At 42.0% G+C, this 13,003-nt stretch overlaps 1 protein-coding gene across 7 annotated transcripts in view; it reads left to right on the top strand.

Moving 5' to 3' along the window:
* MYO9A (myosin IXA) overlaps window positions 1–13,003 on the top strand; it is a 115,864-nt gene that overhangs the window by 55,769 nt on the left and 47,092 nt on the right. For 5 of the 7 annotated variants that reach the window (XM_073652740.1, XM_073652739.1, XM_073652736.1 and 2 more), the window contains exons 14-23: window positions 242–437; window positions 855–986; window positions 4,069–4,144; window positions 4,267–4,410; window positions 4,644–4,683; window positions 4,903–5,025; window positions 5,120–5,200; window positions 8,628–8,738; window positions 12,546–12,668; window positions 12,796–12,945. In XM_073652740.1, the coding sequence (XP_073508841.1) occupies window positions 242–437; window positions 855–986; window positions 4,069–4,144; window positions 4,267–4,410; window positions 4,644–4,683; window positions 4,903–5,025; window positions 5,120–5,200; window positions 8,628–8,738; window positions 12,546–12,668; window positions 12,796–12,945 (1,176 nt within the window). The remainder of the gene's footprint in view (window positions 1–241; window positions 438–854; window positions 987–4,068; window positions 4,145–4,266; window positions 4,411–4,643; window positions 4,684–4,902; window positions 5,026–5,119; window positions 5,201–8,627; window positions 8,739–12,545; window positions 12,669–12,795; window positions 12,946–13,003) is intronic. The other 2 variants (XM_073652741.1, XM_073652738.1) reach the window with 1 other exon arrangement.

Raw genomic sequence — 13,003 nt, 5'->3', positions numbered from 1 at the left:
CATGCAGTGAACGCCTCTGAATCAGAACGTAAGGAATGTTGTGCTTCCATAGGTTTCCCTGGCACAGACTGCTGTGAGTAGCAGGCCACCCCAGGGTGACATTTAATTGAAGTATAATGATAATATTACTACGCTGTAGGTTTTACTGTAAATATGTTCTTGTTTGATTTCTGCAATAGTCTTGTCTACCTTCATTATTTCATTTGCAAAGAAGTCCTAGTTAGGTGTATATATGTTGTAGGATTTTCGTGAGAAGAACACAGATCACATGCGCCCCGACATTGTGGCCTTACTGCGCAGCAGCCGCAACGCCTTCATCCGTGGAATGATTGCGATTAGTCCAGTTGGAGCTTTTCGTTGGGCATTACTAAGAGCATTTTTCAGAGCTCTCTGGGCTTTTAGGCAGAGCGGGAAAAATAGCACGGGCAAGAAAACTGGTAAGTGGCTCATGCCTTGGAACATGCTGGGTGATCACTATCCGTGATCATGGGAGGAGGCTGAAGGCAATGTTTGGATGCTTATTTTGTAGTTCTATTGCATTACAGGTGTTTTGTGAGTGGAGATTTTTTGGGGATTTATTCAGGGTTTTCTTTTTGATTGGATAAATATTTTGAAAATGAACTTAAAAAATCTACCAGCTGGTATATTGTAGACATATGTTCACATGCTTATGTCATAAGTCTTCCTCATGGTTGCCTTATGATGTCCCAGCTCTCTTACTTCTGTCTCTTATTTCGGGGTTTAGTAGATGCATCTTTGGGGTATTCTGCCTCTCTCTTTGCTGGGAGTTGTTACTCTGCGCTCTCTCTGGTTAATCTATCTCTGTCTTCTCTTCCTGTGTGTTTGCTCTCAAGGCTCGGGCCCCCTCAGCACACCGGGGCCTCCTGGCTCATCTCACAAAGGCCTTTCTAGCTTTAGCTTTCTGCAGCACCCCGTCCACCAAAGGAGTTTACAGATCCTGCAGAGGTGTCAGAACGACCAATACAGTAAGGCTGCCGTCCCAAAATCCTCTGCAAATTCATCAACACAAGGCTCCATTCCTATCATCTGTACACATGTAAAACACACACAGATTCCTGAGCGGACCACCAAAGAAATTACAGCAGGCTTTATACAAAAGTCTTCTCCTTCTACTGCACGAAAACCTTTCCGTACCCTTCTTTCTTGACTTGTATGCTTGCTATGTGTACACAAACCTACATAAAACTCAACTATGTGCAATGTAATATAATCATCCTCTATTGGTGCATTTCACGAGGTTAGTGACACGAGTACTGTTATTAACATGTTTGCAAAATAATTTATAACCCAAATAAATTGCAATCAACCTGGAAACTGACATTATAACCCCACCCTCAATCGATTAAATGTGCTACTACCCCAGATAAAATGAAAGTGGTGGCTGTCATAACTACCAAGTACTATGGAAATGAAAATAATGACGATTTAGAAGAGGATATAATTTAGGAATCAATTTAAATGGATTCATTTTGGATTCATCATTCATTCATGATGCATTGTCCCTCTGGTTTTGAATGTTAGGGCAAACTTAAAAAAAAAAAAAAATCAAACTTACTTATTTAATATAATCTGAGACCCAAAAAAACTTAATCTATGCTCATCTATTAATTGAAGCTATACCACATAAAAGGGATTCTGCTTAGTAAAGTATAAAACTTTAAAGAGGACCCGTCACTTGCTCAAAAAAAAGTTGAGTTAAATAAGTTTTAAATATTCTTGTGCTCTCTGATTCTGACGCTTTTTCCCGTTTTACGCTTCATCGATTCATTGCAGAGACATTCACATTTGTTTCTTCAGGCACACAGCATGTGAAGCTTCTGCTTGTAGTCCAACTGGGCATTTCTTAAAAGTCTTCTCTGGGGGTGTGCACTTTCACCTCTTCCTCCAAAATGTTGCCAATCACAGATCTAGCAGTTTCAGATGTTGCTGAGCTGTGATTGGCATCATCTGCAAGGGAAGGGTCAAAGCGCACGCCTTCAGAAGATGCTAAACAGATGCCTAGTTGAACTAGAAGCAGAGATTTCACATACTGTGCTCGAAAAGCAAAAAAAGCGACAGAATCAGGGGATTTTTACAAGTTAACTTCTTTTTATTTTAATGGCACAAGCTGTCTTTAAGGAGTGACAAGTTTATTGATAAACTATTCTTAAGATGATGCCTTACTATCTAACTGGATGGAGTCTGACCCCGACACCCCCACCGATCAGCTGTTTTTCAGCTCCAGTAATGGTCAGATGCGTACAGCACACAGAGCCAAACAACATAGATCTCTTCAATGTGTAGTAGCCACACCGTGTTGCAGGAGCTCAGCTCCTATTAAAGTGATTAGCAGTGGAGCTGCAGCCCCCCGGAAACGCTACAAAGTGAACAGTGCTATGCTGTTCTGGCTCAGTGGCCATTGCCAGAGCTGATCGGTGGAGGTGCTGGATGTGGGACTCCCTCCAATCTGATAATAATGACTTATTTTTTGAATACATCAAAACTGGACAAGCCTTTTAATAGTTGTTTCTAAATTATTTTCAGTACAGATATATTAATCTATATACATTTCTACCTAAATTCTCTCAACTTGTACTTTTTTTTTTAACCACAAATGGTCTGTTAATTTGAGAAGTGAAATGGATTTTCCATGCTCCGGCTGCAGTTTGTTTTTTTTAAAAAATAACTGTTTCTCATTTCCCCCTGGTCCAGCGATGTGTCTCCCCCGCTGCCCCTATTGTCTACAGCGCTAACGTCACGTATATGCCATTATCCGCTCAGATCCGATGAGCTCAATGATTGGCTGCAGCACTATCAATTTGACATCAGCGCTGCAGACAATTACAGACACTGGGAGCAGCAGAGAAGACTCAGCACTGGACCTGAGGAGGGAGAGTAAATTATTTTTCTGAAACAAAATGCAGCTGGGGGGGCCATGGGTTTTCCAAAACTGTAAAACCCCTTTAAGTGCAGTTACACTTTACAATGGCATTCCCAAATAAGTGAATGACAACGTGACCAAATCTTTTTTCTGACACCGGCCTGTACTTTAATTATTCAGTTAGTTCTCAAAGCTTTCAAGTTTGTTCCAAATGCAATCAATGATGGAGAGCCCACATGAGAAGTCTTATTTTAGTTGAGGCCTTCAGATGTCTGATTTAACCCAGACATGATCATGAGATTCCCTCATCATTAGGAACCCTTTCTAGCCAAAGAATGAGAATCAAACGCTTTCTAGAAGTGTGAAGAAAGTTGTATTTCCTTCTGTTATTTATGTTAGACATAGAATGAATATTTTTACCACAGTAGTCAACGTCAATTGCCCTCCTGGTTAATAATCCACTCTTAATGACACCAATACATGGAGATCGTTTTTTCTGCTACCTGTCTTGTGCACATTATAGATTAAGGGTTAATGATTGATTGCTTCTTCCCGGAGATTATGGGGTTGTTTTTTTAGTTTTATGTTTTTTTGAAGGCATTGTAAATCTGTTTCATTTTTGCTCTTTAGTACAGTGCATGGTAAATGGACCGTTCACATTCTGGCCATAAAGGATGCGTTTGGTTCTCATTCTAAGTCTTTACGCCATTTTTCTTTCCATTTAACCCATCTGCATGTTTTCCGGTCTACTTGCTTTTGTCTTTAATATCTCTAGCACTCCATTTTTTGGCATGGGAATGATCACTGTGGCTTTTGTGCACCTTTTTCTAGAACTGTTGCCTGTGCTCTTGTCTTGCATATATTAATGTGCTTCTATTTCTAACACAATTTTTAGGTCTGCAGGAAAAGTGTGGATCTGCGAGAACTGGTTACATGGGCATGTTGCTAACACTTTAGTGCCTCACCAATATACAAGCACTCAGTCATACAGGGTGATATTGTGATTTGCACGGACAGGTTAAAGAATCACATCTTACCGAACACCTTCTCTCACACTCATTCACTTGTAGAGTCCAAATCACAGACATAGTGCCACAATTATAAGGAATAGGCACACTGTTGGGGGACTTTTTGGTTCCCTTTTTTTTTACAGTCATTTTAAATCGAAGGTTCCTTTTTCCTTCCAGATATTCCTCGCCCGACACCTCGTACGCCCCTCTCTGACCTACAGGGTGTAAACACAATACAAGAAAGAACGCCACGGTAAGTGAATACTGGACCTAACACTTTTCTCTTTTCTTCCACTCTATCGTCTGTAATTTTTTTGGGGGTAGTCATGTTTAACCCTCAGAATGCCACTTTCATTGAGTGAATTTCTATTTTAGGGAAATGACGTGGTCAACAAGAAGACATCGCCTGTCGTCCTCCAACTCCTTCCTTGACGGTGGTGGAATCTTCATCAGCTCCTCCACTTCCAATGTGAACACCAGTGATAGCAAACTGCTAGAAAGGGCACATGGCATTCTTATGTAAGAGCACTTATCAGAGCCGAAAGACTTGGTCAGAGGGACATTTTTGAAGAAAGAAATATGTGCATGAAAATGGGGGTCATGGCATGTGTTTTACTCTGTCATTATGATATCAGAATAGATGGGCTGGCAGAGCAAGGGCAAATGAAAATGTGACACACGGTTCAATTTTGACAACAAGTATATGTAAGAATCAAAGGACACTAAAACATTATGTATCCATTTATTCACAGGAGAAATAAGAACACCAAATCTAAACCTTCTCTTCCTAAGGTGAGTGGGAATGAATGCAATACTCTCTGAGCTGAGCAGTTTTGTAGTGTCCATTCTGTGTCATTTTCTTCCTTTCCAACTATTCATATAAGTTCTCTACCATATCGGATTGTAATGTGTTCTTGTCGAATAATGTCTCCTTAAGAGAAATCCCATTTAATTTATTCTCTAAAGATTTTAAATGGCAAATCTTGTTCTTATCTCTGTATGAAACTTCAGCATCTATTGGATGTGAAGTCCCTGAAACATCTGTCTAATCTCACCCTTCACGATCGCATTACCAAGTCCTTGCTACATCTTCATAAGAAGAAGAAGCCACCGAGTATAAGTGCGCAGTTCCAGGTACAACTCGCCTGTCTATGTAATATTTCTCAACAAAATGCCATTTGCCACTATGCCAGGAGGTCTTGAAAGTTGTCTCTTCTTCTCTTTTTAGGCATCCTTAAACAAACTGATGGAAACCTTGGGGCAGGCAGAACCTTATTTTGTGAAATGCATCCGCTCTAATGCAGAAAAGGTAAACTCCAATCTGGAAATCTGTTTTTGTTGTCTTACGAACAGAGCCACCTATACTGCTTTTGTCTCTTGTGTGATAAAACAGGTTGTCCGCTACTTGGACAACCCCTTCTTAAAAATCTTATACCCCATTGTAAAATAAAAAATCCTAAAACTCCCCTCCCATATCGTCACCGTTCAAGCAATCTCTGTGCCGAGTCTCACGTGGCCTTGTTATGTCATTTGAACATTGCAACCAATCAATGGTTGCTATTGGGCTTCAATTCTCTCATTTCCTTCAGGAGTTTGAGGTTTGTCTGAAGGAAGTGTAAGTAAAGCTGCCCATTAGTTAAATTCTGATTGTCTGAAGTGCCATGACATACCAAGGTCACACGAGCGTCTGGGGACCCAGCACCAACATTGTTAGAACAGCAGCGGTACAGGATTTTTGTGCTATTTTTTTTTTTAAGACACGGACATATAGTACTTAATGAACCCTTTAACATTTTATAAAGATTTATATAGATTTTCTTTGGTTTGAGCTACTAAGTCATAGTCTGGATTTTTTCCGTTTACATAATTCACAAGACATGGACCTAAATTAGGATTGACTTGCTATCCCCTCTGTGCTTGATTTTAATCTTAGACCTCTATTGATTCACACTGCAAATTGTAGTTTCTTAGTCTCTCGTTATATATGTTTTGATTCCATATTTCATGGATAATACTTTATTGGTAATCTAGAGCCTGGCCAGTGTAAAATGTACCGTACTTCTTTCCTTGAAGAAGGGCTTTCAGTTTTCTGCACTAACAATTCAGATTGTCGCCACCCAAAATCTAGTACCTTAACAGACATGGTGAGAACCTCTTCTCTGACCTCAATTTACAGTTCACTCTTACCAAAATTCTACAAGACATTGCTTTTCCACAGATCAAGAATGTGGTGGTTATTTGGAGATACATCATTTTATAATTTTAATGTATTTAGTGATTTTAATGTCAGGGGTAACACAGATTTTAGCAGACCGAAAACAGGTTTAGAGGGGAAGGGGCTCAAAGTCAATTACCAACAGAGTAAAGTGGAAAAGAAAAACCTAAAAAATTTATTTTATTAGAAGGACAACATCTGCAAGGAGTTTGTACGGGTGCATCTCACAAAATTAGAATATCATCAAAAAGTTAATTTATTTCAGTTCTTCAATATAAAAAGTGAAACTCATTATATAGAGTCATTACAAACATAGAGATCTATTTCAAGTGCTTCTTTCTGTTACTGTTGATGATTATGGATTACAGCCAATGAAAACACAAAAGTCATTATCTCAGTAAATTAGAATAGTTTATAACACCAGCTTGAAAAATGATTTTAAAATCCAAAATGTTGGCCTACTGAAATGTATGTTCAGTAAATTCACTCAATACTTGGTCGGGGCTCCTTTTGCATCAGTTACTGCATCAATGCGGCGTGGAATGGAGGGGATCAGCCTGTGGCACTGCTGAGGTGTTATGGAAGCCCAGGTTGCTTTGATAGCAGCCTTCAGCTCCTCTGCATTGTTGGGTCTGGTGTCTCTCATCTTCCTCTTGACAATACCCCATAGATTCTCTATGGGGTTAAGGTCAGGCGAGTTTGCTGGCCAACCAAGCGCAGTGATACTGTTGCTTTTAAACCAGGTATTGGTACTTTTGGCAGTGTGAACAGGTGCCAAGTCCGGCTGGAGAATGAAATTTCCATCTCCAAAAAGCTTGTCGGCAGAGGGAAGCATGAAGTGCTCTAAAATTTCCTGGTAGATGGCTGCACTGACTTTGGTCTTGATAAATCACAGTGGACCTACACCAGCAGATGACATGGCTCCCCAAACCATCACTGATTGTGGAAACTTCACACTAGACCTCAAGTAGCTTGGATTGTGTGCCTCTCCACTCATCCTCCAGACTCTGGGATCTTGATTTCCAAATGAAAATTGGAACTCTGGGACCTTGTGGAGTGTGTCAATGACTGCCTTCTGGACATCTGTCAAGTCAGCAGTCTTCCCCATGATTGTGGAGCCTACTGAAACAGAATAAGGGACCTTTTTAAACGCTTAGGAAGCCTTTGCAGGTGTTTTTTGTTAATTATTTTAGTTTACTGAGATACTTTCGTGTTTTCATTGGCTGTAAGCCATTATCATCAACATTAACAGAAATAAACACTTGAAATAGATCACTCTGTTTGTAATGACTTTATATAGTATATGAGTTTCACTTTTTGTATTGAAGAACTGAAATAAATTAGCTTTTTGGCGATATTCTAATTTAGTGAGATGCACCTGTATGTTCTCCCTGTGTTTCCGTGGGTTTCCTCCGGGTTCCCCGGTTTCCTCCCGCACTCCAAAGACATACTGATATGGAATCTAGATTGTGAGCCCCAATGGGAACAGTGCCCATTATGTCTGTAAAGTGCTGCGGAATATGTTGGCGCTATATAAAAATAAAATTATTATTATTAAAATTATTATAATATACATTAAAATCTGCACTCAAAAAACAAAAATGAAAATAGGGTAAAACCAAGACACGGCTCTAAGAGGGAAAAAATATCTATGGGTATTCTTATTCATGGAGTCCAGACCTGTCTGCCCCCAGATGTACCCTAGGTTAACCCTGATGTGTAGACTATGTTGCGCCCCCGCTCAACGATGAATAACCCTACTGAGTCCTAACAATGGTGATTGACGTCAAGAATACTAAATAATGTATAGCTTGAACCAATAGTCTATAAAAACTAATTGTAAAAGTACAGTACTCTGTCACCAAGGAGTGTGACATTAGGTATTGGTAAATAGAGAACATATATTACATTACGGGAGATTCCAGGGAGCACCCCGGGTATTTTAGGGGCACGGATATTAAGGCGTTAAGTCACAAATATGTATGAGACAAAAGAATAGACCATTTGTGCCCAAACAATCGAATAGAGCCCAAAGACATTATCACACCCATGAATAGTGGCAACAAATAGCCAATTGTAAAGATCTAACCTAGAATCCGTCAATACGGATAGATGATCCCACATTGTATGGCAGTACTTAGCTCGATACGATATTGATAGAGGTCCATTATACTGACACGTTTCCCTCCTTCCATAGTGGGGTTCATCAGTGGACTCCTCAGAATTGGAGCGGCACTACAGTGAGTGCTCGGATTATGTACCTTTTCCCTCTTAGAGCCCAGTCTTCTTTTTTGCCTGAGGATTTTAATGTATATCTAATAAAATATATATATAATATATATATATATTGCATATTTTATTTCATATTTTACTCTGTTGGTAACCCAAATTTTAGTAACCCGAGTATTAAACAACCCTAAAATGGGATAATTGATATTTTTTGTGAAAAAATACAAACTAGGAAACAGGTTTTGTTAATAACCACACCACACTATGAATTTATTTTGACTCTTTTTCACAGGTGCCTTTACGTTTCAATGACACATTAGTGCTCAGACAACTTCGTTACACAGGAATGCTGGAAACTGTCCGAATTCGCCAGTCTGGTTATAGCTGCAAGGTTCCCTTTCAGGTCTGATATATAATATTATGGCTATATGTACATCCTGGGCTTAACAAAGAATGGTAAAGGTAGGGAAGCACCATTAGAATAGAGCAAGGTTCAATATTCGAGCACTATACACCTTAAAGGGAGCTCATCAGGTTGCTTGCGCTTTCTGAGGGCAACGTAAAGTACTACCTGACCTGCTGATTTTATGGTCTGCAGTGATGTGTCCACTATGGGGGCAGGAGTCTTATGTTTTCCTAATTTGCCAGCGTACTCTAAACTCCCCCCTCCCAGTCTTAAGTCACTGATTGACAGCTCTCTTCCTATGAACGGTAACTGGAAGAAAGGTGCCAATCGGTGGCAGGGTCTACAGATCAGGAATACATCCAACTCCTACCGTAGAATGGAAATGTTGCTGCCCGCTCTGCAAGCATTAAGATGAAAGTACTCAATAACTAAAGCACAATAACACACAAAATGCCAGAAATCAGCATGCCTGTCATTAACCCCTTCCCGACCCGTGTCACACCGTTTGTGACATGGAAAACAGTTCGTTCCCGACCCATGTCACAGCGTCTGTGACATGGAGGGAAAGAGCCCCTGCAGCGCCTGCGAGCGGGGTCGCTCAGGTTTCACAGTTGCTACTGCAACTGGACATCCTGAAGTCGACCCCCCGGGGGGTGGATTAACCCCCCCGTGCCTGGGACCCCTCCGATTGGCTGTTTCATTTTCACTTTTAGTGAAACTGCCAATCGGTATGAATTAAATATTTCACCAATGAAAATTGGTGTAATATTTAAATCTGGGCATGGCCTGATGCTTACAGCATCAGCCATTGGCTGGGGGGAGTGTCACCTCTGTCCCCCCCTCCCCCCAGATCTGATTGGGGGGCTAGCGTCACATGGATACTAGCCCCAATCAGATGTGGAGGGAGTTTTTCATGATGGCCGCAACTGCCCAGCTCCTACCCGTCCATGGATCGTGTGCCGGCCATTGTGGACCCTCTGCTGCTGCCCCCCGTGGACCCTCTGCTGCTGCCTCCCCGTGGACCCTCTGCTGCCGCCGCTGATCGCCTGCTGCCGCCGCTGATCTCCATCAGGTAGTATTGCCCCCACTCCACCCTGACCCCCCCCTCCACTCCACCCTGACCCCCCCTCCATCCCCGACCCCCCCTGCACTTTCATACCTGCACCCCGACCTCCGCTCCCTCTGCTCCCTCTCCCACGTCTTCATCCACCGGCTGCTGCTCTCCTTCTGACAGCTGGTGGACTGTGATCACAGCAGCAGCAGGCTCAGTGTAAATGCCCTGCTCCTGTGATCAAACCCACCATCCCCCAGTCCCAGTGATATCACCCCCCACCTCCCAATAATCACCCCTCCCCCCAGTGTTCACCCCCCCCCAGTGTTCACCCCCCCCTGTCCCCAGTGTTCACTCCCCATCCCCAGTGTGCACCCCCCCATCCCAGTGATCATCCCCCCCCCCGCAAACCCAGTGATCACCCCCCTGCTGCTGGCTCCTGCTCCCCTTTCTGCCCCAGTAATCACCCCCCTGATGCTGCCGGCCTCCTACCCCCCTTGCTGCTGCCGGCTCCTGCCCCAGTGATCACCCCCCTTGCTGCTGCCGGCTCCTGCCCCAGTGATCACCCCCCTTGCTGCAGCTGCTGGCTCCTCCATCTTTTCAGCCCCCCCCCCTACGCCTGACAGCCCCCTACGCCTGACAGCCCCCACACGTGACTGCAGAAGGTTACACCAAGCACACACACACACACACACACACACACACACACACACACACACACACACACACACACACACGTACACGTACACTCACACGTACACGTACACTCACACTATAATAAAGTTTCGATTTTTTTTTTTTTTTTTTACACACGCACACAGCACACAAAATGTCCCGCCCGTCCCACTCATCCCAGTCTAGGGCGTACTAAGCTTAGGAGGCTATGTCAGGTTGGTGTGTGTGTGTGTTGTAGTGTGTGTGTGTGTGGTGTATACACTACAATATACCACACCGCACACCAACCTGACATACACTACACAATGGTGTCCGCTAACAAATTGGAATCATGTTGCGTTTGGAGAGTCCCTGTGTGCCCAAACATTGGAACTCCCCCACAAGTGACCCCATTTTGGAAACTAGACCCCCCAAGGCACCTATCTAGATGCATAGTGAGCACTTGGAACCCCCAGGTGCTTCACAAATTGATTCATAAAAATGAAAAAGTGGAAAAAAAAAACACTTTTTTATTTTTACGGATTAATTTGTGAAGGACCTGGGGGTTCCAAGTGCTCACTATGCATCTAGATAGGTGCCTTGGGGGGTCTAGTTTCCAAAATGGGGTCACTTGTGGGGGAGCTCCAATGTTTGGGCACACAGCGGCTCTCCAAACGCAACATGGTGTCTTCTAACAATTTGAGCCGACAATTTGAAAGCGGACACCATGTTGCTTTTGGAGAGCCGCTGTGTGCCCAAACATTGGAACTCCCCCACAAGTGACCCCATTTTGGAAACTAGACCCCCCAAGGCACCTATCTAGATGCATAGTGAGCACTTGGAACCCCCAGGTGCTTCACAAATTGATTCATAAAAATGAAAAAGTGGAAAAAAAAACACTTTTTTATTTTTGCGGATTCATTTGTGAAGGACCTGGGGGTTCCAAGTGCTCACTATGCGTCTAGATAGGTGCCTTGGGGGGTCTAGTTTCCAAAATGGGGTCACTTGTGGGGGAGTTCCAATGTTTGGGCACACAGCGGCTCTCCAAAAGCAACATGGTGTCCGCTTTCAAATTGTCGGCTCAAATTGTTAGAAGACACCATGTTGCGTTTGGAGAGCCGCTGTGTGCCCAAACATTGGAGCTCCTTCTCTTCTGAGCCCTGCCGTGTGCCCAAACAGTGGTTTATGACCACATATGAGGTATCAGTGTACTAAGGAGAAATTGACCAACAAATTTTAGGATGCATTTTATCCTGTTACCCATGTGAAAATTAAAAAATTTAGGCTAAAAGAAAATTTTTGTTAGAAAAATAAAAATGTTCATTTTTTTCTTCCATGTGGCTTTAGTTCCTGTGATGCACCTGAAGGGTTAATAATCTTCTTGAATGTAGTTTTGAGTAGCTTGAGGGGTGCAGTTTTTGGAATGGTGTCACTTTTGGGTGTTTTCTGTCATAAAGACCCCTCAAAGGGACTTCAAATGTGATGTGGTCACTAAAAAAATGGTTTTGTAAATTTTGCTGGAAAATAGATAAATTGCTGATGAACTTTGAACCCTTCAAACTTCCTACCAAAATTTTTTTTTTTTTCCAAAATTGTGCTGATGTAAAGTAGACATGTGGGAAATGTTATTTATTAACTATTTTGTGTCACATCACTCTCTGGTTTAGTAGAATAAAAATTCAAAATTTGAAAATTGCAAAATTTTCAAATTTTTTCCCATATTTTTGATTTTTTCACAAATAAACGCAAATATTATCGACCTAAATTTAATACTAACATGAAGCCCAATATGTCACGAAAAAACAATCTCAGAATCGCTAGGATCCGTTGAAGTGTTCCAGAGTTTTTACTTCGTAAAGGGACACTGGTCAGAATTGACAAAAATGCCAAGGTCTTTAGGGTCAAAATAGGCTGGGTCCTGAAGGGGTTAATGTCTGAGCACGGCATAACCCAGCTGACTATAAGTATATGATGATAAACACAACAAGTCCTGTTATCCCTGAAAAAGGCCACAAAACAATTGTCAAAAATTCTTTTTAATCATCTTAGTAAATGTATTGGATGCTATTATAAATCTACAATATTATTGTATTTTCTAGGACTTTGTAACTCAGTTTTCAGTATTATTGCCAAAAAATGTTACCCCTACCCGCCAAAGGATTCAAGAATTTTTTTGGAGGATGGGTCACAGCCCTGATCAATATCAAGTTGGCAAAACCATGGTGAGCACCATAATCCGCCACTTTTCCTGCAAAATAAAATGATGGCTTTTTGTATATTGCACCTGTTTTTCTTCTACTTTGCAATAATTCTTCAGATTTTCGATTTTTCATTATTTTTCTTTTTTAGGTTTTTCTGAAGGAGCAGGAGCGACAGTGCCTGCGAGACATGTTACATCAGACAGTGTTACAACGCATCATCCTCCTACAGCAATGGCTAAGAGCCATGCTGGAGCGAAAGAGATTTTTGCACCTTAAAGATGCCGCTATCACAATTCAGGTACCTATCGCTTCTATCTCAGCTGCTTGTTATTTTAGTTCATGGTTTTTACGAGTTG

Source organism: Phyllobates terribilis, unplaced genomic scaffold (genome assembly GCF_046119375.1).
Source record: "Phyllobates terribilis strain yellow unplaced genomic scaffold, ASM4611937v1 Scaffold_11__3_contigs__length_659146591, whole genome shotgun sequence".
In the NCBI taxonomy this organism is placed as follows: domain Eukaryota; kingdom Metazoa; phylum Chordata; class Amphibia; order Anura; family Dendrobatidae; genus Phyllobates; species Phyllobates terribilis.
This window is presented reverse-complemented; position numbering and strand designations above follow the sequence as displayed.